The 27,719-nt window shown below is 41.9% G+C and overlaps 1 protein-coding gene across 3 annotated transcripts in view; it reads left to right on the top strand.

Annotated features, from left to right (window-relative positions):
• Positions 1-27,719, top strand: part of LOC137338109 (coagulation factor XIII A chain-like) — a 288,396-nt gene that overhangs the window by 231,397 nt on the left and 29,280 nt on the right. For all 3 annotated transcript variants that reach the window (XM_068001790.1, XM_068001788.1, XM_068001789.1), the window contains 6 exons: positions 2,086-2,337; positions 3,198-3,316; positions 4,413-4,520; positions 11,662-11,836; positions 14,656-14,794; positions 27,103-27,206. In XM_068001790.1, coding sequence (XP_067857891.1) covers positions 2,086-2,337; positions 3,198-3,316; positions 4,413-4,520; positions 11,662-11,836; positions 14,656-14,794; positions 27,103-27,206 — 897 coding nt within the window. The remainder of the gene's footprint in view (positions 1-2,085; positions 2,338-3,197; positions 3,317-4,412; positions 4,521-11,661; positions 11,837-14,655; positions 14,795-27,102; positions 27,207-27,719) is intronic.

The following is a 27,719-nucleotide window of genomic DNA, read 5'->3' as shown; positions in this document are numbered from 1 at the left end:
CTCCAGGACTTGAGCACATAATCTAGGCTGATACTTCAGTAGAGTGTCGCATTGTTGAAGGTGCTGTTTTACAGATGAGATGCTAAACTGAACTGATGGCTGGAAAATTGGGAGGGCTGTGAATCAGGCATGCTGACATCTGCCCTTGATTATCTGCTCTGCGCTTCCATTGAGTGAGATTCTGCGCCAGCAGCACTAACTCATAGAACTTATCCCCTATATGCCCATCCGCTCCATTTTAAGAGTGGATAACTTGTCGTTCAAGTTTCTGAGCTGCCAGTGGAAGTCAGGTCAGATCAGGGCTGCCACCCAGGTGGGGTCAAAAATGTTTTTTTTTATTCTTTCGTGGGATGTGGGCATCGCTGGCGAGGCCAGCATTTATTGCCCATCCCTAATTGCCTTTGAGAAGGTGGTGGTGAGCCGCCTTCCTGAACCGTTGCAGTCCGTGTGGTGAAGGTTCTCCCACAGTGCTGTGAGGAAGGGAGTTCCAGGATTTTGACCCAGCGACGATGAAGGAACGACGATATAGTTCCAAGTCGGGATGGTGTGTGACTTGGAGGGGAACGTGCAGGTGGTGTTGTTCCCATGTGCCAGCTGCTCTTGTCCTTCTAGGTGGTAGAGGTCGCGGGTTAGAGAGGTACTGTCGAAGAAGCGTTGGCGAGTTGCTGCAGTGCATTTTGTGAATGGTACACACTGCAGCCACAGTGCGCCGGTGGTGAAGGGAGTGAATGTTTAGGGTGCTGGATGGGGTGCCAGTCAAGCGGGCTGCTTTGTCCTGGATGGTGTCGAGCTTCTTGAGTGTTGTTGGAGCTGCACTCATCCAGACAAGTGGAGAGTATTCCATCACACTCCTGACTTGTGCCTTGTAGATGGGTTCAGAGGTTTGGTTCAGTCAGGGCTGCAAGTAGGAGTGAGGTTGGCTAAGATCAGGGCCAACTTTGGTCAAGCTACCTAACAGGACTATTGTGTTGGTCATGCTACCTAACAGGATTACAGTGGTGGTCATGCACACAGGATTGCTGTGTTCTGATTTGTAAAATAGGATTTGCAAAATCTTGGATTAAGCTTTGCACATTCCACAGCTGTATGAATAAAATTATTCACAATTTATCCTAGTTTTATAAGAATTTAGCTGTGAGCAAAATGCAAAGTTAGCTTTATTATCGGGGAGTTGGGTTTTTTATAATGATCTGTCAGCTTTCATGGTCATTTTTTGCTAGAAAATGGCCATGAGAGCTGGTGGATTGTTGTTAATACCCAACTAGTTCGCTAATGTGCTTCGGGGAGAGAATCTGCCACCTCTACCCAGCCTGGCTTACATGTGACTCCAGTCCCACAGTCTTAATGTCTTCAGGGCAGCTAGGGATAGGCAGTCAATACTGGCTAGTCAGTGTTTCCCACATTCTGAGAACAAATTTTAAAAAAGGCTTGATTGGCTGTGATTTTGTGCTGTTCTTGTTGTTGAAGTTGTGTTGAATAAAACTGGCCAAAGTAAAATTGGGAGCATCCATCATTCTGACTGTTAAAAATAACGCAACTCTGAGCAAAAAAAATAAAATGTACCCATACCAGCGGATCTCCTGGTCACGTGGTGCATCGGAAGTTACACTTTTGCAGTTGAGCAGATGTAGTAGTCAGTAAGGAGTCTGGGGTGGAAGAATATTTGGGTGGGTTGAAGTGTGAGAAAACATGGACCTAGGTTGTGGGATGGGATGTGCAGCGTGAGCTAACGGTATGGGTAAATTTAGCAATGCCTTTAGATTTATTTAACTTTTAATCTGTTTATTATGTTAAAAATGTGTGACAGCAAACATGATCATGGAAAGGATTTGGAAAGAAATTTATGCGAGATGTGCTCAGAGATAGTGCATTCAGTTCCGAAGTGTTTTTGATACATTCCTGGAAAATTTGAGTCAATCATCATTTCTTTGCTCGATGAACATTTTCCCATTTTCGATTTAAATTTTTTTGCTCTACAAATGCACGCCTGATTTTTAATATATAATAGATATGACCAGATTAAACATAAAGAAGTCAACCAATGATTTTGAATAGAGACTTACTGCATGTAGTATTTTGTTGTAGGTCGATACCCAGATATCACCAAAGGAACTTACATTCCAATTTACATACAAGAAGAGTTGGAAAGAAGAAAATGGGGAGCCAAAGTAAAGACCATTTCGAACAACACACTCAGTCTCTCAGTCATGTCCCCTCCAGATTGTATTGTGGGACGATTCAGAATGTATGTAGCTATAATGACCCCGTATGGAATCCGCAGAACAGCTAGAGATCCAACTACGGACATCTATATTCTCTTCAACCCTTGGTGTGAAGGTATTATATTATATTTAATATACTGCATGTCTCATTGAGAAATCATCAAGTTAATGGCGAATGATGGAAAAACGTTTTTAATGGATTGTTTTATAAAATATTCTAAGCCCTTTAAATCTTATAGTTTTGTTTTAAAGCTGCAAAGTAATCAGTTCCCTTACCACGTCCTCCAGTCAATCGCGTGGCAATATCATTCTGCGGAGGTGACATTATGGTATCCTCATAGCCTTCAGTCTATTTTTTCAGTCCTTCTAATAACTGGCATTAACAATTTTTAATTTTAATTGAGAATCTAAGGAGTAAATTTCCACTCTTGGCAGTGAGCCTTGCCTGCTGAAAGCACATAGCAGAAATTTGGGAGAATGCTGCACATGATTTTCTGATCATTAATTTAAATAGTTGGAAACTCATTTGCAGTGTGCACCCAAATTTCTGACATGCACTATCAATTGTTGGGGTTTGCTGTAGGAGCGAGAGGTCAGAAAATGACCCATATATTGTATATTAGTGAGTGAGTGTAAAGCTGCAGTTTAACCTCGGGTTCAGTTGTTATCTATACACTATGAAACTTTGCTCTAATGGGTGATGTCATCTGAAAACCTGGAGTAAATTACAGTCTAATATTCATTCCTAACTATACTCTATACTTTTGGCTATTCTATAGCAGAAGTTGTATATATTTTTGATATTTAAAAGGTTTCAGAGTTTTCCAGTTTGGAATGTTATTCGTATGCAGGTTCTAAAGAAAGATATTCCTCAATTGTGCATCTGAAACCGTATAACACACAAAACCTAAACTTACTTCCAAATTCTATCTGTTTTGTTTTAAACTTGTGAATGGATCTGCTGGAATGATTCAGAGGATGCTGTGTATCTGGACAACGCAGCAGAAAATGACGAGTACGTCTTAGACGATCTTGGCTGCATTTACTATGGAAAGTTTTCAGAAGTAACTTCCAGATCTTGGATTTTTGGTCAGGTATTGTCTTTACATATCTTTTGGATAGTTTGCCTCTGTTGTGTATCTGAACCTCAGCTATCTTTTAATAAACATCCACGCTCTACAGTGTAGCCAACAGTCAGTCAAATCTTAGGAATGGGGCAAAGATCATGTCATTGATAGATTTTTTAAAAATTCATCTTTAATTAATTTTTGGGATGTGGGTGTTACAGGCATTCATTGCCCATCCCAAGTTGCCCTGAGAAGGTGTTTGATACAACTGAGTGGCTTGCTAGGCCAATTTAGAGGCCCGTTAAGAGTCAACCACATTGATGGTGTGGGAAACCTGCCATCCTTACCCAGGTCAAACTGGGTAAGGAGAGCAGGTTTCCTTCCCTAAAGGGACTGTTGGGTTTTTACAACAATTCAACAGCTTCACGGCCACTATTATTGATACCAGCTTTTGATATCCAGAAGTTTCAAAAACTGAATTAAATTTCTCAAACTGGTTGGATTTGAACTCACAATCTCTGGATTATTAGTCCAGACCATTGGATTATTGTGCAGTAACAGAATTGCTATACTTCTGTATCCTGATAGTAAATGCTAACAAATATACCACATGATAATAATAACACATGGATTATATCAGATGATTTCATATTACAGATTGTGGCATCAAACCATTTACATATGAGGGATAGCTTCACACTTACAACAATATGAGAATTATTACTAATAAGTACAGGAAGGACAGCCCCACACAGGCTAAAAGGGCTCAAAACTAAATCTCTAGGATCAGATGATATTTATCCTAGAGTACCAAGAGAGAAGAGAGACAGGGGAGGGAATTTATGAAGTATTGAGGGTCATTATAAGGGAGTCATGGAACACTTGTGAGGCACCAGGATATTAGAAACAGGCTAATATGGTGCCCATTCTTAAAAAAGGTGACAAAACAGATACAGAAAACTACAGACACATTAGCCTTGTAAAACAATGAGATTGATTATCAGTGGTTAACTTAAGAAGTATCTATATATTAATATTATACTGATATAAAATGATTGCATCTTCATTTTATAATCGTCTGTTGTCAAATATTATTTCTTTTTGTCCCCTTAATTCCATCTAGTTTGAAAGGCATGTATTGGACTCATGTATCTATATACTGGACAGAGCACGGATGCCTTTGCATACAAGAGGGTGCCCAATCAAAATCTGCCGAGTTGCATCGGCAATGGTAAGTTGATAAAAATGCAATATCATTGTAATAATATCGTGGATTAATTTTAAGAGTATGTAGAAACAGGTCTTCAGTGCCGTACTGAGGGTATGCTGTATTGTCGGAAGTGCGGTCTTTCAGATGAAACGTTAAACCGAGGACAGTCTGCCCTCTCAGGTCGATGCAAAAGATCCCAAGGCATGAATCGAAGAAGAGCAGGGAGTTCTCCCAGCATCCTGGCCAATATTTATCCCTCAACCCAAAAAACAGATTAGCTGGCCATTTATCACATTGCTGTTTGTGGGACCTTGCTGTACATAAATTGGCTGCCACGTTTCCCTACATTACAACAGTGGCTACACTTAAAAAGAACGTCATTGGCTGTGAAGCACTTTGGGATGTTCCGTGGCCTTTAAAGGTGCCTTATGAATGCAATTTCTTTGTTTCCTTAACTCAATATTATAGATAGCTCACAAGAATTTCCACATAGCACTGAATGCAGAATAAGATGGAAATCTGACCATATTAAAGGAAGACAGAACATGCATTTTTGGAGCATTTTTCATGTCCTTAGCACAGCCCAAAGCGCTTTACAGGCAATGAAGTATTTTGAATTGTAAGGCAGAACTTTCAATTTCGGCGGGGGTGTAAAACGGTGGTGGCGGATCGGCCACATTCGCCTGATTTTCCTTTCCATTCCGTTTTAAGCCCCTGCGAAAGTTGAAAGTTCTGCCTGGAGTCACTGCTCTAATGTAGTGAAACACAGCAGCCAATTTGTGCACAACCAGGACCCAAAAGCAGCAATGAAATAGCTGACCAGATAATCTGGTTGGTTGAGGGATAAATATTACGATTAAGGTTTTTTCATTTTCAGATTTTACTGATGTTCTCTGATAAATTCTCAGATCTTAAAATATTCCCTGATGAGCTGTTACTGATTTCCACCTGAAACGTAATAATCCTGCTAATTTATGTGACTTTTGAGGCTTTCATTAGATTTAGCTCAACGCACGCCTTTCAGCTGTACATGGAGATGCTCTGTGCGTAGTTCTGGCATTTGCACATTTCATCGCCTGTGTACCATCAAAAAATAAGACTCAAGTGACAATTAAATTAACGCTTTAAATAGAGAAAGAGCAAACAATGCTAGTCAAACTATATAATCAATCGGTAAAGTGATTTGCTGCAGTTTTTTTAACATTGGCTAGGAATTTCCTCGGAGCTGCTGCCTCTCCACTGCCGTAACTTAACTGAAGGTCTGGCGGAATCCCCAGTTTATGTGTGTAAACTGAGTTTCAGCTGCACTTTCAGTTAAGTTACAGCAACAGAGTGGAATCAACTCTGAGGAAATTCACGGCTTTTGAATTATCCCTCTGGCTTTCACCTGGAAAAGAAATGTTCATATTTTTCCTCAGATTTTCAACAGTTTTCTTTTAATGCAAATATCTTTTCTCCCCACTCAAGGCAGCCAAATTGGTTGTCCAGTTGCCCTTGACAGCTCTTGCACACATCATGGTGGCTAACTATCGAGTCGGATGGGTGGAGGCCTGGGAGAATCCAGTCCATCCTCTCAGCTGAGGAAGCTGTGTGGTTCAATGAGACTCGGTGAAGGAAAAAGAGTGAAAAATAAATTACAGAAAGCTCTCTAGGGTATGGCAGGAAGTCACCTGCTCTGTCACAATTCCTGTTCACCTCTTGCCACTTTTCTTACTGACCTCTTAGAGCAATGATTTCGAAAACCTTGTCCTCATTTACAAATTCCACCATGGCCGCATCCCACCACACTTCTGCAGCCTCCTCCAACCTTATGTATCAGCTTGCACCCTCCTTTCTTTTGACTCTGACCTACTGTGTGTCTGTGCTCCCTCCAATCCACCATTGCATTTTTGCAGCCTTAATTTTTGTAAACTGTTTCAGTATCTTTCTTTTTGATGGCACAGACCTTCTGATGTGTGATTGAAACATTTCACGCAAGCCAATCATGTCAGAAAGTCTGTAATGCCACACACGTCTTCCCAGTTTTGTTTCAATTTTGACGTGATAAAGATTGCTTGGGAGAAAGAAGATGAATAAAGGTAATTTGCATCTATGGAGGAGACAGAGAGTTACGCACTTGGGTGTGGTCTCATCTCCTTCTATTTGTCAAAAGAGTAGTATAGCATCCTCAGTGCCATCTCAAAAATGTATGAGGACTTCTAAATAAGACCACTTTCCACAGGTGTCATTGCAAGCAGCTTTTTTCAGTGAATCCAAATACGCAATTCATCATCAGGAACTAGCACTGCACTTTGAAATAGGAAACAGACTGATCTTTCAGGGATAAAACAGAGAAAGTAAATACTGGGCAAGATCAGTGGAAAAGAAAAAATATGGGGAAGAGGAGAAAATATGTCATGTTAGAGAGAAGGTTATTATTTGGAGAGAGAGTAAAAGATGGCTGAGAGAGATATTTGATCAAAAATGTTCTTTATTTTAAAAAGTTGAAGTAAATGCTTCACTCACTGGAAAACTTTAAGTTATTGCCCTTGAGGCTTTTCTGTGAGATATTTTTACTCCAACAGTAAGGAAATTTTAAATGCTTTGAAATATTTTTTTAAAACTTGCAGTCGGTATCTACACCAAGAGAAAGTTGATGAAGAAAATGCATTGATTTCTTTCTAATGTTTCAGCAATAGCATTTTATACCAGTAATAAATTAATTTGGATAAAAAATGAAATCTAAGAAGAATCGAATGAGAAAGGGAGAAAATTTGGGCTGGGCTGAAGATTCTATTCATAAGAAATTAAATAATACACAAACTAATATACTCAGGTACTAGTGCACTATAAACATACTAAACGTGACATAATAAATTCTCACAATTACCTAAAAGAATGTAGTGAGAGGGAGTTGATACATTTTATGATCTTGTTAAATTGAAGTAGCTATTGATATAAAAACAAGCACAGGCAATCCACTATTGCCAGTTTATAGTTTATTGGGTCTGTCAAGTTGTTGTGTAGTCAGTAGATAGGATTGCTGCACTTTACAGTTAAAAGTTTTAATGTGTTTCTGCTTTATCCCTAGCTTCAGTGCTATGTGAAAACTCTTCCAGGGTGATTCAGCTCACTGGCTGAGCCATTCTCAGCATCTGACATGTTTCAGTGAAATTGCTGGACAAATGAATGAAATCCAGCTTCTCTCAGTGTTATATAACCACTTGATTTACCTTCCCTGCTGATCTCTTCAACCTTAACGGTGTCCTACACTCTGACCCTTAACCTAGGATTCTCAAGACAAAGCTAATATTCAATGCATTAAGAAATTCTCTTTTAACAAATACATGTACATGGTTTCAAAGTTTTTCTCCTAGGGAAAGTATTCAGTGTAGAAAGAAGCTCCTTCATACCATGTGCCATGAAGTGAAATTTGGACTAGTCATTAATAACATCTACAGTGCAGATATAGCTGTTGTTATTTGGGGATTTTCAAGCTGCTGTCTTGGACCTCATCAGCTGTAGTAACTCCCTAGTTGCACTTAATTTTATCCTGAGCGTTTTAAGTCAACCCCTCAATTGATGAGGAAAGTAATTTAATTTGTCGCATAGGCTGTTTGATTGAAGATTCCTTTACGGTTGAATCATTCGTAATGCCAGTCTGTTTCCTGAACCTGGCTAATTTGATGTCTAACTGTTCTGTAGATGTTATTGATGACTGGTCCAAATTTTGCATAGAATAAAAGAATTTCTGTCTACACTGAGAACTCTCCATGATTTAAAAGCCATTCTTCTTCTAGGTAGGTGGTGGACTCCAAAGCTGAACAAGATAAGCTGCAGGAGGATTTGAATATACTTGGGAATTGGGCAGACAGGTGGCAGATCAAAGTTAATGTAGAGAAATGCAAAGTGCTTCACGTAAGGACAAAAAAATCCAGGAAGAGACTATTACTTAAATAGAAAGAAAATAATGTGCATGGAAAATGAAAGACATCTGGGGCCCTGATTGACAATAAATTGAAACTATTGCAACAATGCTCGGTGGCAATGAGTAAAGCAAATCAGGTTGGGATGTATTAAAAGATCAATATTGAGCCAGAATAGTGAGGTAGCCCTGCCGCTTTATAAATCATTGGTGTGACCGCACTTAGACTATTGTGTACAATTCTGGTCGTCGCAATACAAAAATAATATTGCAGCTATTGAAAAGATACAGAAGAGAGAACCAGAATGATTGAGGGGATGGAGCGATTATGTAAACTGGGCATGTTCTCACTGGAAAACAGAAGGTTGACAGGTGATATGATTGCTGTTTTTCGGATTTTAAAGGGACCAGATAACGTAGACCATGGCAAGCTATTTCATCTTGTCCAGAATATTAGAACCTGTGCTTGAAGGGAGGTAGATTCAAAACTAATCTGCAGAAACAATATTTCAGTGAGTGAGTGGTCAATCTATGGAACAAGCTGCCTAAGGAGACAGTAGAAGCAGTTAGTATTGATTCATTCCAATAGAAATTAAACAGATTTCTTTCAGAAAATAACATTTTGGGATACAGTATAGGAGTAATTTGAGTCATAATGTGGTAAGTGTAGGGAGGAAAAGGTGACTTTGGACCAAAGTTCTCTACCACTGGGGTTTTCCTCCTGTTATTTCTGGGTTTGTTGTAGACTAATTGATAGAGATTGATTGCTCTGATTAGTCAACAACTCTATTATCATTGTATCATGTGACTACCAGGATGGTAGAAGGCGAACTAGATGGACCTTGATCTTTTCTCATCTAGCAGTTCCTATGTTCTAATCCATCTTTTTGAAGTCTGCTTACTTCAGGATACTTGGGTCTGCTATCATGAACTTCATTAACTTTAAGAAAATTCGAATACCTAGTTAGTTAGGAATCCCTGCTTATATTTAATTTCATTGAGGGTTCTGAACTTTGTTAACAGCTTAAACTTCAATCGAATGTCCCCTGAGAATGATCAAGCAGGTCTGTTTGCCAAACAGGGGATTAACACACAACTCACAAAATGCAATTAGTAACACAATCTCTGCACAACAGGAAAACTATTTAATAAGAATTACAAACACACAGACTGTGAACTTGCTCAGTTGCCCATTTGAGGGGAATATTGGTGCTTGGAGTGTCTAAAGGTTTTACATTTTTCTTTGTGTAGCGACTATTAAAAGGCTTGGCTTCTAAAAGCCCAGACTCTGTACCACCAAATTACTGTTCAGAAAATTGTTTGGTGATTTTGTAACTAACTTTCTATTCAGGGATGCCTGCCAGAAAGTATGCAGGTGCAGACTTAGGGCTATGACAAGAATGGGTTTGGCTGTGATGCCCTCCACAGTTGAATAACTTGCCAACATTCACTGTATAGACAGACACAAGAAGAATGGCTACTTGGACAAGGACCCTTAGTGAATGTGTTGGTAAGGCCCTTGGGTGGCAGGGGGGGATTTAAAATGTAAAAAGTGGGTTTTAGCAGTGGAATTAACTGCAGAGCAATCTATTGTTTAATGGATACTAACCCCATTTTTTTTACTTTTTAAACTCCCAGAGGACGGTGGGCCCATTTATGCTGTGGTAACGAATTCTCTGCCTCACGTGAGGCAGCTGTCTCATCAATGCCATAAATGGTGCCAGCACCCACCCTTTATTAAGTAAATGCCCCGACCCCAGGATGTAGACAGCAGCCAGGGGTGCAAACAATGCGTGGGAAGAAGTCTACCTCACGAGTGGGACCACAGGAAATTTGGCCCCATACTTTCCAAACTTCAACTAACATGGATATCTTCAATAATCCTCTTATTCTCTTCAGTTTTTAACTCATATTTATGAGCAGTGAAGTTGAGGGGTTTGAAATGAAGAAAGCAAAATACATTTTACTGATGAGATGTAAGGCATATACTTAGGATTTCAGCTTTGGTGTATTCTGATTTTACTAAGAAATCCTTCAGTTGATAGAATTTAATATGTGTAATTGTTAACATCTTGGGCCAGATTTTGCTGTCAAAATAACAGTGAGACTAATGGCGCTCACCATTATTTATGAGCAAATGGTACAGCAGCTTCAGGCGAGGAGCAGATGCGCGGTTAAACTCGAATATCCAAAAGTTGCTGTCAGAGTTACGCCGCTCGACCATTAGCTTCACGAAAACGGCATCTCACCATTTAAGTGCACTCTGAAGTTGTTTTATTTGTGCGGTAGATACAAACTAAACTTGCCACAGAAAGTTAAGTCAAGTCATTTCAATAAGAACCCGTTTAATGATGATATATGTTAATTTCTGCCAATCAACCTCTCTGATACTGAAAATTAACTATTACAAGTGTGGCGTCTCATTCCTTCAGGTTTTAATTGTTGTTGGAGATTTTAAAAATGTAAAATTTTTAACTTAAATTTTTTTTTAGTTTTCCTTCCTGTCTCTTTTTTCTCTCTTATCCAATCTTTCTGTCCTTCTCTTTATTTCTCTTTCTGTACCTGATTTGACATTGAATTCACCCACTCTAATTTACGCTTCCTTCTCAGTCCTTGCACTGTTTATTTCTCCATCCTTCAATCTGATTAGTTAAGGCGATATACAGTTGGTTGCCCTGTTCACTCAGGTCCCAGATGCCCTGTTTCCCTCGCTGCCCCATTATCAGCTCGCACTTTCAGCAACTTGCCACACAAAAAATGTAAAAACCTAAATGTGCATGGACAAGTCTAACTAAGAGCAGTTGCCATTAGATGCTCTGCTACAGCAAATTATGGCCCCTTAGCTTGTTAAATCACTTTTTAATAGATGGTATGTATTTAAACTCTGCTGCAATTATCTTCAGTTTTGTAGCTTCAGTAATGAGATTACAACAAAACATTACACCTCACAGAAATCACTTAAAGTTAATCCAAATAAAAGAAAATCTTTCAAAATTAAAATAGCCATTAATCAAACGTATTTCTATGCATTGCTAAATGTGTTTGTTAACCTTAGAATTTGTAACATTGAAATATTATAATACTTCATTAAATTGTGTTTTAATAAATTGGATAAATAGACTTCAATATGTAAAGTATTAATAGAACAGGATTCCAACCAAGCTGCTTGAAACTTAATAGTTTGTTCCCGTTTCTGAATAATACCCGTGATTTGAGTAAAGTACCGGATATGAAAAAATTAATATTCTCTTTGCCCAGATTAATTCTAAGGATGATGGTGGTGTTCTTGTTGGAAGTTGGAATGGCAATTACAAAGATGGAGTGGCCCCCACAGCCTGGAATAGCAGTGTAGAAATCTTGTTACAGTATTTCGAGACTAAATTGCCAGTTTGTTATGGACAATGCTGGGTCTTTGCTGCTGTATTTAACACAGGTAAGAACTTTAATAATGTGTCTAGACTTGCGTATCATGAATGTAGTAAGAGGCTTGTATGTTATATAATCCCACCTATACATATGCCTGATATGATGCACGCACACACGCGTACACACAGCCAAAGCTACCTTGCTCAACATTAGCTCCAATATTTTAAACATTTTCATCTTTTTTTTCATTTGTTCAAGGGATGTGGGCGTCGCTGGCAAGGCCAGCATTTATTGCCCATCCCTAATTGCCTTTGAGAAGGTGGTGGTGAGCCGCTGCAGTCCCTGTGGTGAAGGTTCTCCCACAGTGCTGTTAAGTAGCAAGTTCCAGGATTTTGACCCAGTGACGATGAAGGAACAGCGATATATTTGCAAGTTGGGATGGTGTGTGACTTGGAGGGGAACATGCGGGTGGTGCTGTTCCCATGTGGCTGTTGCCCTTGTCCTTCTAGGTGGTAGAGGTCGCGAGTTTGGGAGGTGTTGTCGAAGAAGCCTTGGTGAGTTGCTGCAGTGGCATCCTGTGGATGGTGCACACTGCAGCCACGGTGCGCCAGTGTTGAAGGGAGTGAATGTTTAGAGTGGTGGATGGGGTGCCAATCAAGTGGGCTGCTTTGTCCTGGATGGTGATGAGCTTCTTGAGTGTTGTTGGAGCTGCACTCATCCAGGCAAGTGGGGAGTATTCCATCATACTCCTGATTTATGCCGTGTAGATGGTAGAAAGGCTTTGGGGAGTCAGGAGGTGAGTCACTTGCCACAGAATACCCAGCCTCTGACCTGCTCTTGTAGCCATAGTATTTATGTGGCTGGTCCAGTTATGTTTCTGATCAATGGTGACCCCCAGGATGTTGATGGTGGGGGATTCAGCGATGGTAACGCCGTTGAATGTTAAGGGGAGCTGGTTAAGTTCTCTCTTGTTGGTGATGATTGTAAACAATTTTACAACACCAAGTTATAGTCCAGCAATTTTATTTTAAATTCACAAGCTTTCGGAGACTTCCTCCTTCCTCAGGTAAATGTTTTACAAAAACATTTACCTGAGGAAGGAGGAAGTCTCCGAAAGCTTGTGAATTTAAAATAAAATTGCTGGACTATAACTTGGTGTTGTAAAATTGTTTACAATTGTCAACCCCAGTCCATCACCGGCATCTCCACATCATGACTTGTTGGTGATGGTCATTGCCTGGCACTTTTCTGGCGCGTATGTTGCATGCCACTTATCAGCCCAAGCCTGGATGTTGTCCAGGTCTTGCTGCATGTGGGCACGGACTGCTTCATTATCTGAGGGGTTGTGAATGGAACTGAACACTATGCAATCATCAGCGAACATCCCCATTTCTGAATTTATGATGGAGGGAAGGTCATTGATGAAGCAGCTGAAGATGTTTGGGCCTAGGACGCTGCCCTGAGGAACTCCTGCAGCAATGTCCTGGGGCTGAGATGATTGGCCTCCAACAACCAATACCTTCTTCCTTTGTGCAAGTTATGACTGCAGCCACTGGAGAGTTTTCCCCCTGATTCCCATTGACTTCAATTTTACTAGGGCTCCTTGGTGCCACACTCTGTCAAATGCTGCCTTGATGTCAAAGGCAGTCACTCTCACCTCATCTCTGGAATTCAGCTCTTTTGTCCATGTTTGGACCAAGGCTGTAATGAGGTCTGGAGCCGAGTGGTCCTGACGGAACCCAAACTGAGTCCTTGGTGCTGGTGCTCTCTCCTGTAACCCCATTTCTCCTCAAAGATCTTCTCATATTCCTCCTTTATAAATATTTATTCCATTCCCTTTGAAACAAAGTTTTAGTCTCTACCGCAATAGCCACATGTGGTGAAGTATCCCACGGTCTAATAGCCCTCAGTTGAAGAACTTTCCTCCTCCCCTCCCCCTTGTTTCTTCCAGTGAGAATCCTTGGTTTTCATTCCCTAGTTCCCCATTCGCCCACCAATGGAAACAATCTTTCACTATTTATCCACAGTAAGGTCCCCAGGCTTCACTCACCCCTTTACTGGCTGCTCCTCTCTCAGCACTGCTCCCACTCATCACGTTGGTGCTGCTGCTCCTGGCGCTTCGGGAAATGCTGGTTCCCCCACCCCCAACCCATTTCCCCCCTCCCCCCGTTGGTATCCCAATCTCCGACCCCAAATCCCCTTCTCTCCCCCGACTTCCCATCCCCTAATCCCCCATCCCCAGTCTCCCTCGCTCCCCGAGCCCCCATTCCCCAGTCTCCCTCTCTTCCACTCCACTCTCGAGCCCCCCAATTTCAGAGACCCCCATTTCAGCCAACCGATTTTAGACCCCTCCTCCTGCATTTCAGAGCCCCCCCACCCCCCGAATGCCGACACCTGCGAGCCCCGAGCCCTCATGATTCCTGACTCTCCAACCCCCTCCTGACTGATCTCTACACGATCGCAGCTCTCTGCGGGTGGCGTCACCGAGCCGATTGGGGGGGGGGGGGGGATATTTAAATTGCTGCATTTCCCGGGCTGCTGGAGACAGTGCTCGGGATAGGAACTCCCAATTTCTGGGAGGGTTGGGAAACCCAGGCCTGGGTCACAGGCCAGTAAGACTAGGCATGGTTTCTGGACGCTATCTGTGCATTCTCAAACTTCTTAAAAAATAAGGCAAACTAAATACATTTCTATCCTATAACTGATAGAGCAATTGACACATTTTTCAATTACTGCATTTATTCTTATTTAGTAATAATTTGAATCAGATAGCCACAGTGCACAAATGACATTTTTAAAAGCCATTTGATTCAAGAGTTGAATATGTTAAATCCTACTTTCTGCCAGAAGAAATTGAACACGTTCTATTATTTTAATTCTGACCAGTTCTTCGCTGCTTGGGAATACCAGCAAGAGCTGTGACAAACTTCTCCTCAGCTCATGACAATGATGCTAACTTAACCACTGACATCATCCTCGATGCAACAGGAAAGAAAGACCCAAATTTCACTAAGGACTCGATCTGGTAAGAACAATTAACAGCATGTAACTTAGTACTCTGTTACATTCAGTGAATAATGTTACGTTCAAATAATATTAAATCTGTTGCATAGTATTCTATGTGCTTTTCCTATCAGAAAGAGGGTCAATTAATCCAACCAGTCTGCTGTTTTGCATGATTGATTTCAATCTCCCCTTCCCACTATGTCTATACATCACCTGTTTCTCGAGAAACACATGTAATGGAAGAAGAGAGGGGTATCCCTGATAATAAAGGATGAGATAAAGGCAGCAGTGCGAAAGGATCGGAGGACGAGTTGATGGAATGCAGTGGACATGTTTTTCTAAAACAATATGTCGAGGAACCAACTAGGGAACAGGCTATTTTAGATCCAGCATTCTGTAATGAGACAGGGTTAATTAGTAAGCTTATAGTTAAGGATCCTCTGGGGATGAGTGATCATAATATGACAGAATTTCATATTGAGTTTGAGAGTGATGTAGTTAAGTCCACGACTAGGGTCTTAATTTTAAACGAAGCCAATTATGCAGGGATGAGGGACAAGTTAGCTAAGCTCTGGATTTTAGTCCAGGCCTCTGGATTACTAGCCCAGTAACATAACCACTAGCCCAGTAGCATAGTGGTTATGTTACTGGGCTAGTAATCCAGAGGCCTGGACTAAAATCCAGAGTCATGAGTTCAAATCCCGCCACGGCAGCTGGCGAATTTAAATTCAATTAATTAAAATAAAAATCTGGAATTAAAATACTAGTATCAGTAATGATGGCCATGAAACTACCGGATTGTCGTAAAAACCCATCTGGTTCACGAATGTCCTTTAGGGAAGGAAGCCTGCCGCCCTTACCCGGTCTGGCCTATATGTGACTCCAGACCCACAGCAATGTGGTTGATTCTTAATTGCCCTCTGAAATGGCCTAGCAAGCCACTCAGTTGTAAAATCTTGCTACGAAAAGTCATAATAAGAATAAAACTGAAGTCAATGGGAATCAGGGGGAAAACTCTCCAGTGGCTGGAGAGATACCGAGCACAAAGGAAGATGGTAGTGGTTGTTGCCCCAGGGCATTGCTGCAGGAGTTCCTCAGGGCAGTGTCCTAGGCCCAACCATCTTCAGCTGCTTCATCAATGACCTTCCCTCCATCATAAGGTCAGAAATGGGGATGTTCGCTGATGACTGCACAGTGTTCAGTTCCATTCGCAACCCCTCAGATAATGAAGCAGTCCGAGCCCGCATGCAGCAAGACCTGGACAACATCCAGGCTTGGGCTGATAAGTGGCAAGTAACATTTGCGCCAGATAAGTGCCAGGCAATGACCATCTCCAACAAGAGAGAGTCTAACCACCTCCCCTTGACATTCAACGGCATTACCATCGCCAAATCCCCCACCATCAACATCCTGGGGGTCACCATTGACCAGAAACTTAACTGGACCAGCCATATAAATACTGTGGCTACGAGAGCAGGTCAGAGGCTGGGTGTTCTGCGGCGAGTGACTCACCTCCTGACTCCCCAAAGCCTTTCCACCATCTACAAGGCACAAGTCAGGAGTGTGATGGAATACTCTCCACTTGCCTGGATGAGTGCAGCTCCAACAATACTCAAGAAGCTCGACACCATCCAAGATAAAGCAGCCCGCTTGATTGGCACCCCATTCACTCCCTTCACCACCGGCGCACTGTGGCTGCAGTGTGCACCATCCACAGGATGCACTGCAGCAACTCGCCAAGGCTTCTTCGACAGCACCTTCCAAACCCGCGACCTCTACCACCTAGAAGGACAAGAGCAGCAGGCACATGGGAACAACACCACCTGCACGTTCCCCTCCAAGTCACACACCATCCCGACTTGGAAATATATCGCCGTTCCTTCATTGTCGCTGGGTCAAAATCCTGGAATTCCCTTCCTAACAGCACTGTGGGAGAACCGTCACCACACGGACTGCAGCGGTTCAAGAAGGCGGCTCACTACCACCTTCTCAAGGGCAATTAGGGATGGGCAATAAATGCCTGCCTTGCCAGCGACGCCCACATCCCGTGAACGAATTTTAAAAAAAGGTAGATTGGGAAACTAGATTAAAATATATGACGGAAGATAAGCAATGCTGAACATTTAAAGAAAAGGCTGGAATCTATAATTAAGGATAGGGTGACTGAACACCTCGAGAATTTTCAGTTAATCAGGTAGGTCGTGCCTGACAAACCTGATTGAATTTTTTGAAGAGGTGACTAAAGTAGTGGACAGGGGAATGTCAATGGATGTTATTTATTTGGACTTCCAGAAGGCATTTGATAAGGTCCCACAAAAGAGACTGTTAGCTAAGATAGAAGCCCATGGAATCGAGGGAAAAGTAAGGACTTGGTTAGGAAGTTGGCTGAGCGAAAGGCGACATGGAGTAGGGATAATGGGTAGGTACTCACATTGGCAGGATGTGATTAGTGGAGTCCCGCAGGGATCTGTCTTGGGGCCTCAATTATTCACAATATTTATTAACGACTTAGATGAAGGCACAGAAAGTCTCATATCTAAGTTTACCGATGACATAAAGATTGGTGGCATTGTAAGCAGTGTAGATGTAAACATAAAATTACAAAGCGATATTGATAGATTAGGTGAATGGGCAAAACTGTGGCAAATGGAATTCATTGTAGACAAATGTGAGGTCATCCACTTTGGATCAAAAAAGGATAGAACAGGGTACTTTCTAAATGGTAAAAAGTTAAAAACAGTGGATGTCCAAAGGGACTTAGGGGTTCAGGTTCATAGATCATTGAAGTGTCATGAACAGGTGCAGAAAATAATCAATAAGGCTAATGGAATGCTGGCCTTTATATCCAGAGGACTAGAGTACAAGGGGGCAGAAGTTATGCTGCTGCTATACAAAACCCTGGTTAGACCGCACCTGGAGTATTGTGAGCAGTTCTGGGCACCGCACCTTCGGAAGGACATATTGGCCTTGGTGGAAGTGCAGCGTAGGTTTACTAGAATGATACTCAGACTTCAAGGGTTAAGATACGAGGGGAGATTACACAAATTGGGGTTGTATTCTCTGGAGTTTCGAAGGTTAAGGGGTGATCTGATCGAAGTTTATAAGATATTAAGGGGAACAGATAGGGTGGATAGAGAGAAACTATTTCTGCTGGTTGGGGATTTTAGGAGTAGGGGGCGCAGTCTAAAAATTAGAGCCAGACCTTCCAGGAGTGAGATTAGAAAAGATTTCTACACACAAAGGGTGGTAGAAGTTTGGAACTCTCTTCCGCAAACGGCAATTGATACTAGCTCAATTGCTAAATTTAAATGTGAGATAGATAGCTTTTTGGCAACCAAAGGTATTAAGGGATATGGGCCAAAGGCAGGTATATGGAGTTAGATCACAGATCAGCCATGATCTTATCAAATGGCGGAGCAGGCACGAGGGGCTGAATGGCCTATTCCTGTTCCTATGTTCCTATATTCCTATAATTCATAATTCTCAATGAATATACATTCCCTTGAGGAATAAAAGCACAACGGGAGAAATGATCCAACTGTGGCTAACTAGAGAAGTTAAGCATAGTATTAGATTAAAAGAAGAGGTTTACAATGTTGCCAAAACAATAGTAAGCCTGAGGATTGGGAGGGTTTTAGAAATCAGCAAAGGATGACCAAGAATTTGATAAAGTGGGAGAAAACAGAGTATGAGAGTAAAGTAGCAAGAAATATAAAAACAGATTGTAAAAGCTTCTACAAGTATGTAAAAAGGAAGAGATCATCAAAAGTAAACATGAGTCCCTTAGGGGCAGAGACAGGAGAAATTATAATGGGGACTAAGGAAATGGCAGAGACGTTAAACAAATATTTTGTATCGGCCTTCACAGTTGAAGACACAAAAAACATACTGGAAATAATGGGGAACCAGGGGTCTAATGAGAGTGAAGAACTTAAAGCAATTAAGATTAGTAAAGAAAAAGTACTGGAGAAATTAATGGGACTAAAAGCCGACAAATCCCCTGGACCTGATGGCCTACATCCTACGTTTTAAAAGAGGTAGCTGCAGAGATAGTGAATGCATTGGTTTTAATTTTCCAGAATTCCCTAGATTCTAGAACGGTCCTCATGGATTGGAAGGTAGCAAATGTAACCCCACTGTTCAAGAAAGGAGGGAGAAAAAACAGGGAACTACAGGCCAGTTAGCCTGACATCAGTAGTAGTGAAAATGTTAGAATCTATTATCAAGGACATAGTAACAGAGCACTTAGAAAATCATAATATGATTAGGCAGAGTTAACACGGTTTTATGAAAGGGAAATTGTGTTTGACAAATCTATTAAAGTCTTTTGAGGATGTAACTAGCAGGATAGCTAAAGGGGAAGTAGTATATTTGGATTTTCAAAAGGCATTTGATAAGTTGCCACACAAGAAGATGTTACACAAGATTAGGGATCATGGGATTGGGAGTTATAGATTAGCATGGATTGAGGATTGGTTAATGGACAGAAAACAGAGAGTAGGAATAAACGGGTCATTTTCGGGTTGGCAGGTTGTGACTAGTGGGGTGCCGCAAGGATCAGTGCTTGGGCCTCAGCTGTTTACTTTATATATCATGACTTAGATGAGGGGACTGAGTGTAATGTATCCAAGTTTGCTGACGATACAAAGATAGGTGGGAAAGTAAGCTGTGAGGAGGATGCAAAAGGCTACAAAGGGATATAGACAGGTTAAGTGAGTGGGCAATAAGGTGGCAGATAGAGTATAATGTGGGGAAATATAAAATTATCCACTTTGGTAGGAAGAATAGAAAGGCAGAATATTTTTTACAAGGTGAGAGACTAAGCAATGTTGTAGTCAGAGGGATTTGGGTGTCCTTGTACATTAATCACAGAAAGTTAACATGCAGGTACAGAAAGCAATTAGGAAGGCAAATGGTATGTTAGCCTTTATTGCAAAGGTTTGGAATATAAGAGTAAGGAGGTCTTGCTGCAATTGAATAGGGCTCTGGTGAGACCACACCTGGAGTACTGTGTACAGTTTTGGTCTCCTTATCTAAGGAAGGATATACTTGCCTCAGCGGGGCTGCAACGAAGGTTCACTAGATTGATTTCTGGGATGAGAGTGTTGTCCTATGAGGAGAGATTGAGTAAAATGGACCTATATGTTCTGGAGTTCAGAAGAATGAGAGGTGATCTCATTGAAACGTATAACATTCATAGAGGACTTGACAGGCTGTATTCTGAGAGGCTGTTTCCCCTATCTGGAGAGTTTAGAACTAGAGGTCATAATCTCAAGATAAGGGGTCAGCCATTTAGGACCATGATGAGGAAAAATTTCTTCACTGAGGGTTGTGAATCTTTGGAATTCTGTACCCCAGAGGTGCTGTGGATGCTCAGACATTGAGTATATTCAGGACTGAGACTGATGGATATTTGGACACTAAGGGAATCAAGGGATATGGTGGGAAAGTAGAGTTGAGGTAGAAGATCAGCCACAATCTTATTGAATGGGGGAGCAGGCTCGAGGGGCTCTATGGCCTTCTCCTGCTCTTATTTCTCATGTTCTTAGTTGTCTCTTGAACAAAGCAGTGAAAAAACTGGAGTATCACTTTGCCAATAATCTCCCTTCACCAACTTCTTGTTAGTTTCATTAACTGTAAAATCAACTAAATTTCTATGTACATGGTCCATTTTTGGAAAGCATCATCAAAGATATTGCGGTGGATTTTGACTTTTGGGTGACCAACTGGCGGTATGCGTCGGGCGGTCGGCCATACCTGCGGTAAGACGTGGCCGTGATTTTGAGGCACCGGCCTCATTAACGTCAGGCCAGCAAACTCCACGGTGCCAAACAGGCGTCCCAGTGCAGTTGGTCGGATTGAGGTCTCCCAATATTGGGCCGCCCCAGCCGCCAGGAAGGTACGTGCGGGGGAGGGCCGCAATCGCAGAGGGTGGGGGTCCCAGGGCAGTAGTGGCCCAGTTTATTAAATCATTCCAATTACCTTGGATGTGCCGCTTCAGCTCCATCACCCGTGGAACTGGCCGGAGTATGTATGGTGTAAGCTGTGGCCAATTTTGACCTGAAATGGCACTTGGGGTCTTAGGACCCTGAGTTGCATATTAAAAGGGGTCTACTACCTGAAACAGGTGGGTGCTTAGGGCGCCCAGTGGTAGGCCCCTTTCAAAATGTCGCCGGCCTCTTCATTGGTGTTAACGGGCCAGTAAGGCTACCAATGCTACCAACCCCATTTTGAGGCCATTACCGCCCCATTAACGCCAGAGGATAGAAGTGAAAATTAACTCGATGAAAGGACAATGATTGGGATGAAAATAATGCCGACATTCAAATGGAGCAAAATGTGGTTTCACTGGGGTAAATGTGACTTTGGGCAATTGTGTAAAATGGGCGATATCGTATCACCAACAGTAATTTCTAGGGTATTGTTCATTATGAGTGGCAAAACAAATTCTGAACTTGATCTACGAACATACAACCAATGATGGACAGGAAAAGACCCTCTGGTCCATCCAGCCTGATCCACACAACTGTGATATCTTGTGTATCGCAATATATACACCACCCACCCCACACCATGTGATCTCCTGGGAGAGCTGAAAAAACAAATAAAATTCCATGCCTATTTGGGGGAAAAAAATCTGGGAAATTCCTCTTCCTTTGGCGATTGAAACTAGTCCAGGAGATCACTCTGGCCTAATAACTATGCATTAAATCACCTACCTTTTGTAAGAGATGTTCTCCGCCCCAGCCAGCAACAGGACCAGCACTTGCTTGAGGAAATTCAGAGAATCAGCGTCCACCCAACGAGCCGGCGGCCTGTTCCAGAGGTCCACTATTCTCTGGGAACAGAACCACCTCCTAACATCTAACCTAGACCTGGCCTTGTATAACTTAATGTGGTGATCCCTGGGTCCTCCCTAACTTATTTTAATTGTGCTCCAGCTGACAGTTTGTTCCAATCTATTCCTTTCATCATCTACTAAACCTCAATCAGATCACCCCTAAGTCTACGCTTCTCTAAAGTGTAGAGACCCAGCTCTTTTAGCCTATCTTGATAACTAAGATGCTTTAAGCCTGGAATTAATCTGGTGGTCCTCCTCTGCACCCTTTCCAAAGCCTCAATATCATCCATCATGTGAGATGAACAAAACTGGACACAGTATTCCAAATGAGGTCTGACCACAGTCTTGTACAAGGGCAAAATAGCATGTTTTGTCTTATAGTCAACTGTCCTACAAATGCACCCTAACATCCTATTTGTTCCAGCTATTGCTTCACGGCATTGCTCATGAACCTTTAGAGACCTATGCAGTTGAACACCCAGATCTCTCTTTCCCCACCTGCTTTAATGCTTTTCCCTGAAGGGTGTATGTATGTTGAGCATTTGTCCTGCCCACATGCATAACACTGCACTTCTCCAAATTAAACATCATTTGCCAGTCACAAGCCCAGTACCCCAACACATTAAGATCCGCCTGAAGCAGTCGAGCATCGTCTACAGTCCTGACACTTGCACAGATCTTGGGATCATCTCCAAATTTGCAGATCGTACGCCCAACACCTACATCTAGATCATTAATAAAAATAGTAAAGAGCAACGGTCCCAACACCGATCCCTGCAGGACAACATTGGTGACCAGTCTCCAAACAGATCCAGATCCATCTATAACTACTTTCTGCCTGCGTCCTTCCAGCCAGTTCTCAATCCAGCTCAATATATTATCACTAATACCGGAGGTTCGATCTTGTAGAGAAGCCTCTTGTGCAGTACCTTGTTAAACGCTTTTTGGAAGTCTAAGTAGACAATGTCTACTGGGCTTCCCTCATCCACCATCTTAGTGACTTCTTCAAGAAAATATCATATTTGTTAGACATGACCTTTTTTTGAAGCCATGTTGGGTGTCCCCAGTATGTCCCTCTCTATCCAAGTAAACATAGAAACATAGAAAATAGGAGCAGGAGTAGGCCATTTAGCCCTTCGAGCCTGCTCCACCATTCAATATGATCATGGCTGATCCTCTATCTCAATACCATATTCCTGTTCTCTCCCCATACCCCTTGATGCCTTTTGTGTCTAGAAATCTATCTAGCTCCTTCTTAAATATATTCAGTGACTTGGCCTCCACAGCCTTCTGTGGTAGAGAATTCCACAGGTTCACCACCCTCTGAGTGAAGAAATTTCTCCTCATCTCAGTCCGAAATGTCCTACCCCGTATTCTGAGACTGTGACCCCTTGTTCTAGACCCCCCCAGCCAGGGGAAACATTCTCTCTGCATCCAGTCTGTCTAGCCCTGTCAGAATTTTATATGTTTCAATGAGATCCCCTCTCATTCTTCTAAACTCGAGTGAATACAGGCCGAGTCGACCCAATCTTTCCTCAAACGACAGTTCTGCCATCCAGGAATCAGTCGGGTGAACCTTCGCTGCACTCCCTCTATGGCAAGTATATCCTTTCTTAGGTAAGGAATCATATGTTACATCCCTAAAGATTCCTTCAAGCACCTTTCCTGTTACTGATGTCAAACCACTGGGCCTATAGTTAGCCGGGTCAGTCTTATCTCCTTTTTTTAAAGATAGGGACTACATTAGCCACCTTTCAGTCTATGGAAACCGTCCCAGAGTGCAGTGAGCTATTAAAGATACGGGCAAGGGGCTCGCACAGTACGTGTCCCATCTCCCCGAGGATCCTCGGGTGGATATCATCCGGCCCGGCCGCTCTATCTATTTTTAGGTTCTTAATTCTATCTAAAACAATATGTTCATCTATGTTAATGTTACTAATTTTATTATTAACGTCATTAAATTTTAACAGTCAGGTATCGTCTTCAAGAGTAAAGACCATTGCAAAGTACTCATTTAATATTTCTGCCATACCCAGTGAGTCCTTCAATGGCCCAATACAGTCTTTGACATTGGCCTGACTCTTCACATAACTGAAAAAGCTTTTCCCATTACTTCCACAATTGTCTATAATCCTCTTCTTCATTATCCTTTTTAGCTGATCTAATAGCAGCCTTTGTTTTCTTTAATTGTTCTTTGTACTTATCTCTGTTTAGTTGAGTATTAGATGCCTTAAGATTGTAAAAACATTTTTGTTTACATCTTATTTATCTTTGTACATGACCAGTCAGCCACCTTGGCTTTTTCTTACCACATTCCCTTATTTTGACTTTGGGTACATATTTGTCTTCCACATTTTTTATCTTATTCTTAAAAACTTTCCATTTGTATTCTACATCAGTCTCATCACCACCCAGTAGGGTTAGCCGATTAACCCGTTCCAAATCATCTGCCATATTAGCAAAGTTTGCCCTTTTGAAATCTTGTACGAGTTGTAGATTTTCAGTACCTTTGGTTCTAACAGCCAATTAAAAAAGTATAATGTTGTGGTCACTGTTGCCCAGGTGCTCCCTCACATGGAGGCCCGATACGAGGTCAGGCTCACCACTAAAAACGAGATCTAATATATTGTCACCCCTGGTTACTTCATTGACGTGTTGAGTCAGGAAACAGTCATGTATATTTTCAACAAATTTTTCAGCTGCACTTCCCACCACAACAGAGGGTAAACCTTCATGCCACTGAATTCCGGGAAAATTAAAGTCACCCATCAAACAAAGGTGGCTTACTTTTGAGGCTTTAGAAGTCTGTTTCCATAGTAACTCATCATGTTCAAGTGTCTGACTGGGGGGTCTATAACAATTACCAATAATTTAATAGATTAATTCAAAATGAATCTGCGGAAACAATATTTCACTGAGCAAGTCATAAATCTGTGGAACAGGCTCCCGAGGGAGACAATGGAAGCAGATGGTATTGATTCATTCACATGCAAATTAGATACATTTCTTTCAGAAAATAATATTTTGGGATACAGTATATGAGTAATTTGAGACATGACATTTGGTAAGTGTAGCATGCTTGGGAAGAACATGTGACTTTGGACCTATGGGGGTTAATTTTAACCCCCAAGAATGGGTGGGTTGGGAGCGGGTGGGCAGTCAAAATAGTAGATGTTTGGAGCGTGACCGCATCCCGACTGCAACGTGCCCATTTCTGGGTTTAACCCAGGCAGGTTTGTCTGCGTGTGCACAGCAGACACCAGGAAGTCCCGCCCCCACTTAAAGCCAGCAGGCCGATACTTAAAGGGGCAATGTACCTCATTGAGATACTTGAGGTACTTAATATTTTGTGTATTGGACAATTAAAAGGAAATCAACCTTACCTGTTCGGGTTTCCCATCACTCCGAATCACATCAGTTGAATGCTGGCGGGAAGGGCCGGATCCATGAGGTGAGTGTCTTTATTGCACTGCTTGTGGGCCCAGAGGAGCAGGAGTGCTTCATCCAGTCCCAACAAGCTCACCTGGCAATCGGCCACATCACCCGCCACCCCCCCCCCCCCCCCGCCCCCGATAGTGAGCCCCCCCATCCTATGCTGGATCCTCCACCCGATGCTGGACCACCCCCCCATTCCCCGATCTCCGATGCTGGCTGGACACCCTGATGTCATTCACGTCCCCTCACCTCCAATTTTTTGCAGTGCCAAAGATCTCTCTCGCCCTCCTGCCCCCTCTCTGATTTGCAGCTCTTCTTGCACTGTCAATCTGGCTGCCTGGCACATGGGAAACGCAGAAGCTCAAATACTCACCTTCAATTGAGTTGCGATCGTAGATTGCGACACACTCAATTCGCTTCTGGGTTCCCCACGTGAATATCTGCGGATACACAGGGTACCCGGCTCCGAGTAAAAAATCATGCCCATGTTTTCGAAAGCTTTCCATCACTGGGATTTTCCTCGCCTCATGTCTGGGTTTGTTATAGACTAATTGCTAGATATTGATTACCATGATTAGTCAACAACTCCATTATCGTTGTATCATGCGATGACCAGGATGGTAGAAGGTGATTTAGATGGACCTTGGTCTTTTTTCATCTAGCAATTCCTATGTTCCTATTTAATGACTCCCCAAATTTGACTCAATTTGGATGCTTCTTTCTGTGTCTACCTCCTTTTCAAAGTTTAACTAACATTATATATCTGAGGCAAAAGGACTAGAAAATCCAAGGTTTGATTCCCACTCTGTGCTGAATTAGATGATCTCATGGAGGTGGGAGCATGGACAATTTAATTGACCTCAGAACTCAAGGCTAGGAAGAGGAAATCAACCAGGCCTCCTGCTCCTGATCGTATTCTAGTGACCACCCCTGCTGGAAAGTGTGGACGGAATCTGGCTCAGCCGCGATGCCCTAGCAGCCAAATATCCTGTAGTCTCTCATTTGCCAAACTCACATATGAAGAACGGTCATGTAGCAGAGGGTGCTCGGCCCCGGTGGAACTGTACCCAGCATGAGCCAATGGCTTCACCAAAGGAGCGGGGGAGAAATTTGCATCCCAATCCTGCTATTAGTTTATCTTCCATCATTGTAGTTGTCGGGCAAGTAGACACTTTCTGTGGCTATAGGTTTTTTAATTACTTAAAAAAAAATCAATTGCTACAGGGATAATAGATTCCAGAAAGCATTCTTGGGGGAGGGGATTTCTAATTCATGCACTCATAACAGGAGCCTACTTACTCTTTCCCCCCCACCCTCCCCCCCTGTTGAGTACCGTATGTTTGGTCCCTGAAGCCCAGTGGGTGACAAAATATTACTGGACTATTATTTAAGAACAAAACCTTATTGCGATTTGATTTCAATTAGGAAATATCCTATACTTGACTATCTTTACCCTGTTCTACTTTATAACATTCAGCATTTAAAATGTACAAAAAGTTACTTTTACATATTTTTTAATAATTCAAAGCATGCATGTACTTTGAAAGTTGAGAAGAGCCCTCCATGTTCAAAGAGTTAATGTAGTTTGGTGTTATGAAACAGTGTCTCCCGGAACTAAGACTGAACTTCTTTTAATTAGACTATAATTCCAAGCTGCGAGATACTTGGGTATCTGTAGTTGAAAGGAAATGGCTGACTGCAGTTCTCAATCTCATCCATTTTCTTGTTGAGACTGTTGGCCAACAGCTGATAATTTCCATAAGTAAAATGATAACATTTGTACTTTCCAGTTGTGCCAAAAGATGTAACTTCTGAAGTTTCTACAGCTAGATCAAAGACAAAAGAAGTTCCCTTTTTACAGTGTTAAGTATGGTTTGACAATGCCTTTCTCATTATTTTTTTAAAATAATAATGGGACAGAAAACTGCTGGAAAAGAATAACTATCATCTACATGAAATTGTCCCACTTTGTTTTTCTATATTAGGTTTTGTTCTTGTTTAATACATCAAGTTTACAAATGTCTTTTTATCTTGTTCATAATTATAAATAGGAACTATCATTGCTGGAATGAATGCTGGATGTCCAGATCTGACCTTCCACCAGGTTATGGCGGGTGGCAAGTTGTAGATGCCACGCCTCAAGAAACAAGTGAAGGTCGGTCACTACAAGACTTTGTCTCCTAAAATTACTTTTCTGATATTGATGTTTACAGGTTGGCTATAAAAAGGTTTATAATGCTGATACCCAATGAACTGTGAGGCACAACATCCTTGAGAAACATAAAATGCAAAATATACCCCCAGATAATTCACTATTGTGTGAACATCTCTTTCATGGTTTTTGCCTCTCATATGCCCTCAAGGAACAACAGAAGACATCGGAGAGACAGACCTAATTTTACTGAAAATGTTGTAGGTGAACATTGGATTCCTTTTGCAGTAAATATCTTGTTGTGTCCAGTAATAATGATCACAGCGATGTAGCCTCAGTCTGTGTAAGAGACTATTGTGCCCATCACAGTAGTAAGATGTTGACCTGGATTTTCCAGCCTTGTCCCACTGTGTTTTTTGTTGGAGAGTCTGGATAGGGCTAATAAAATAAGGGAACAAAAGCCTTTGCCTTGTTTCCCTGATTAAACACTGGGATGCAGGGGCCCAACATCCGGCA

This window comes from Heptranchias perlo, chromosome 2 (assembly GCF_035084215.1).
Source record: "Heptranchias perlo isolate sHepPer1 chromosome 2, sHepPer1.hap1, whole genome shotgun sequence".
Lineage (NCBI taxonomy): Eukaryota > Metazoa > Chordata > Chondrichthyes > Hexanchiformes > Hexanchidae > Heptranchias > Heptranchias perlo.
Note: the sequence above shows the minus strand (reverse complement) of the source record. Positions and strands in the feature narration are given on the sequence as shown.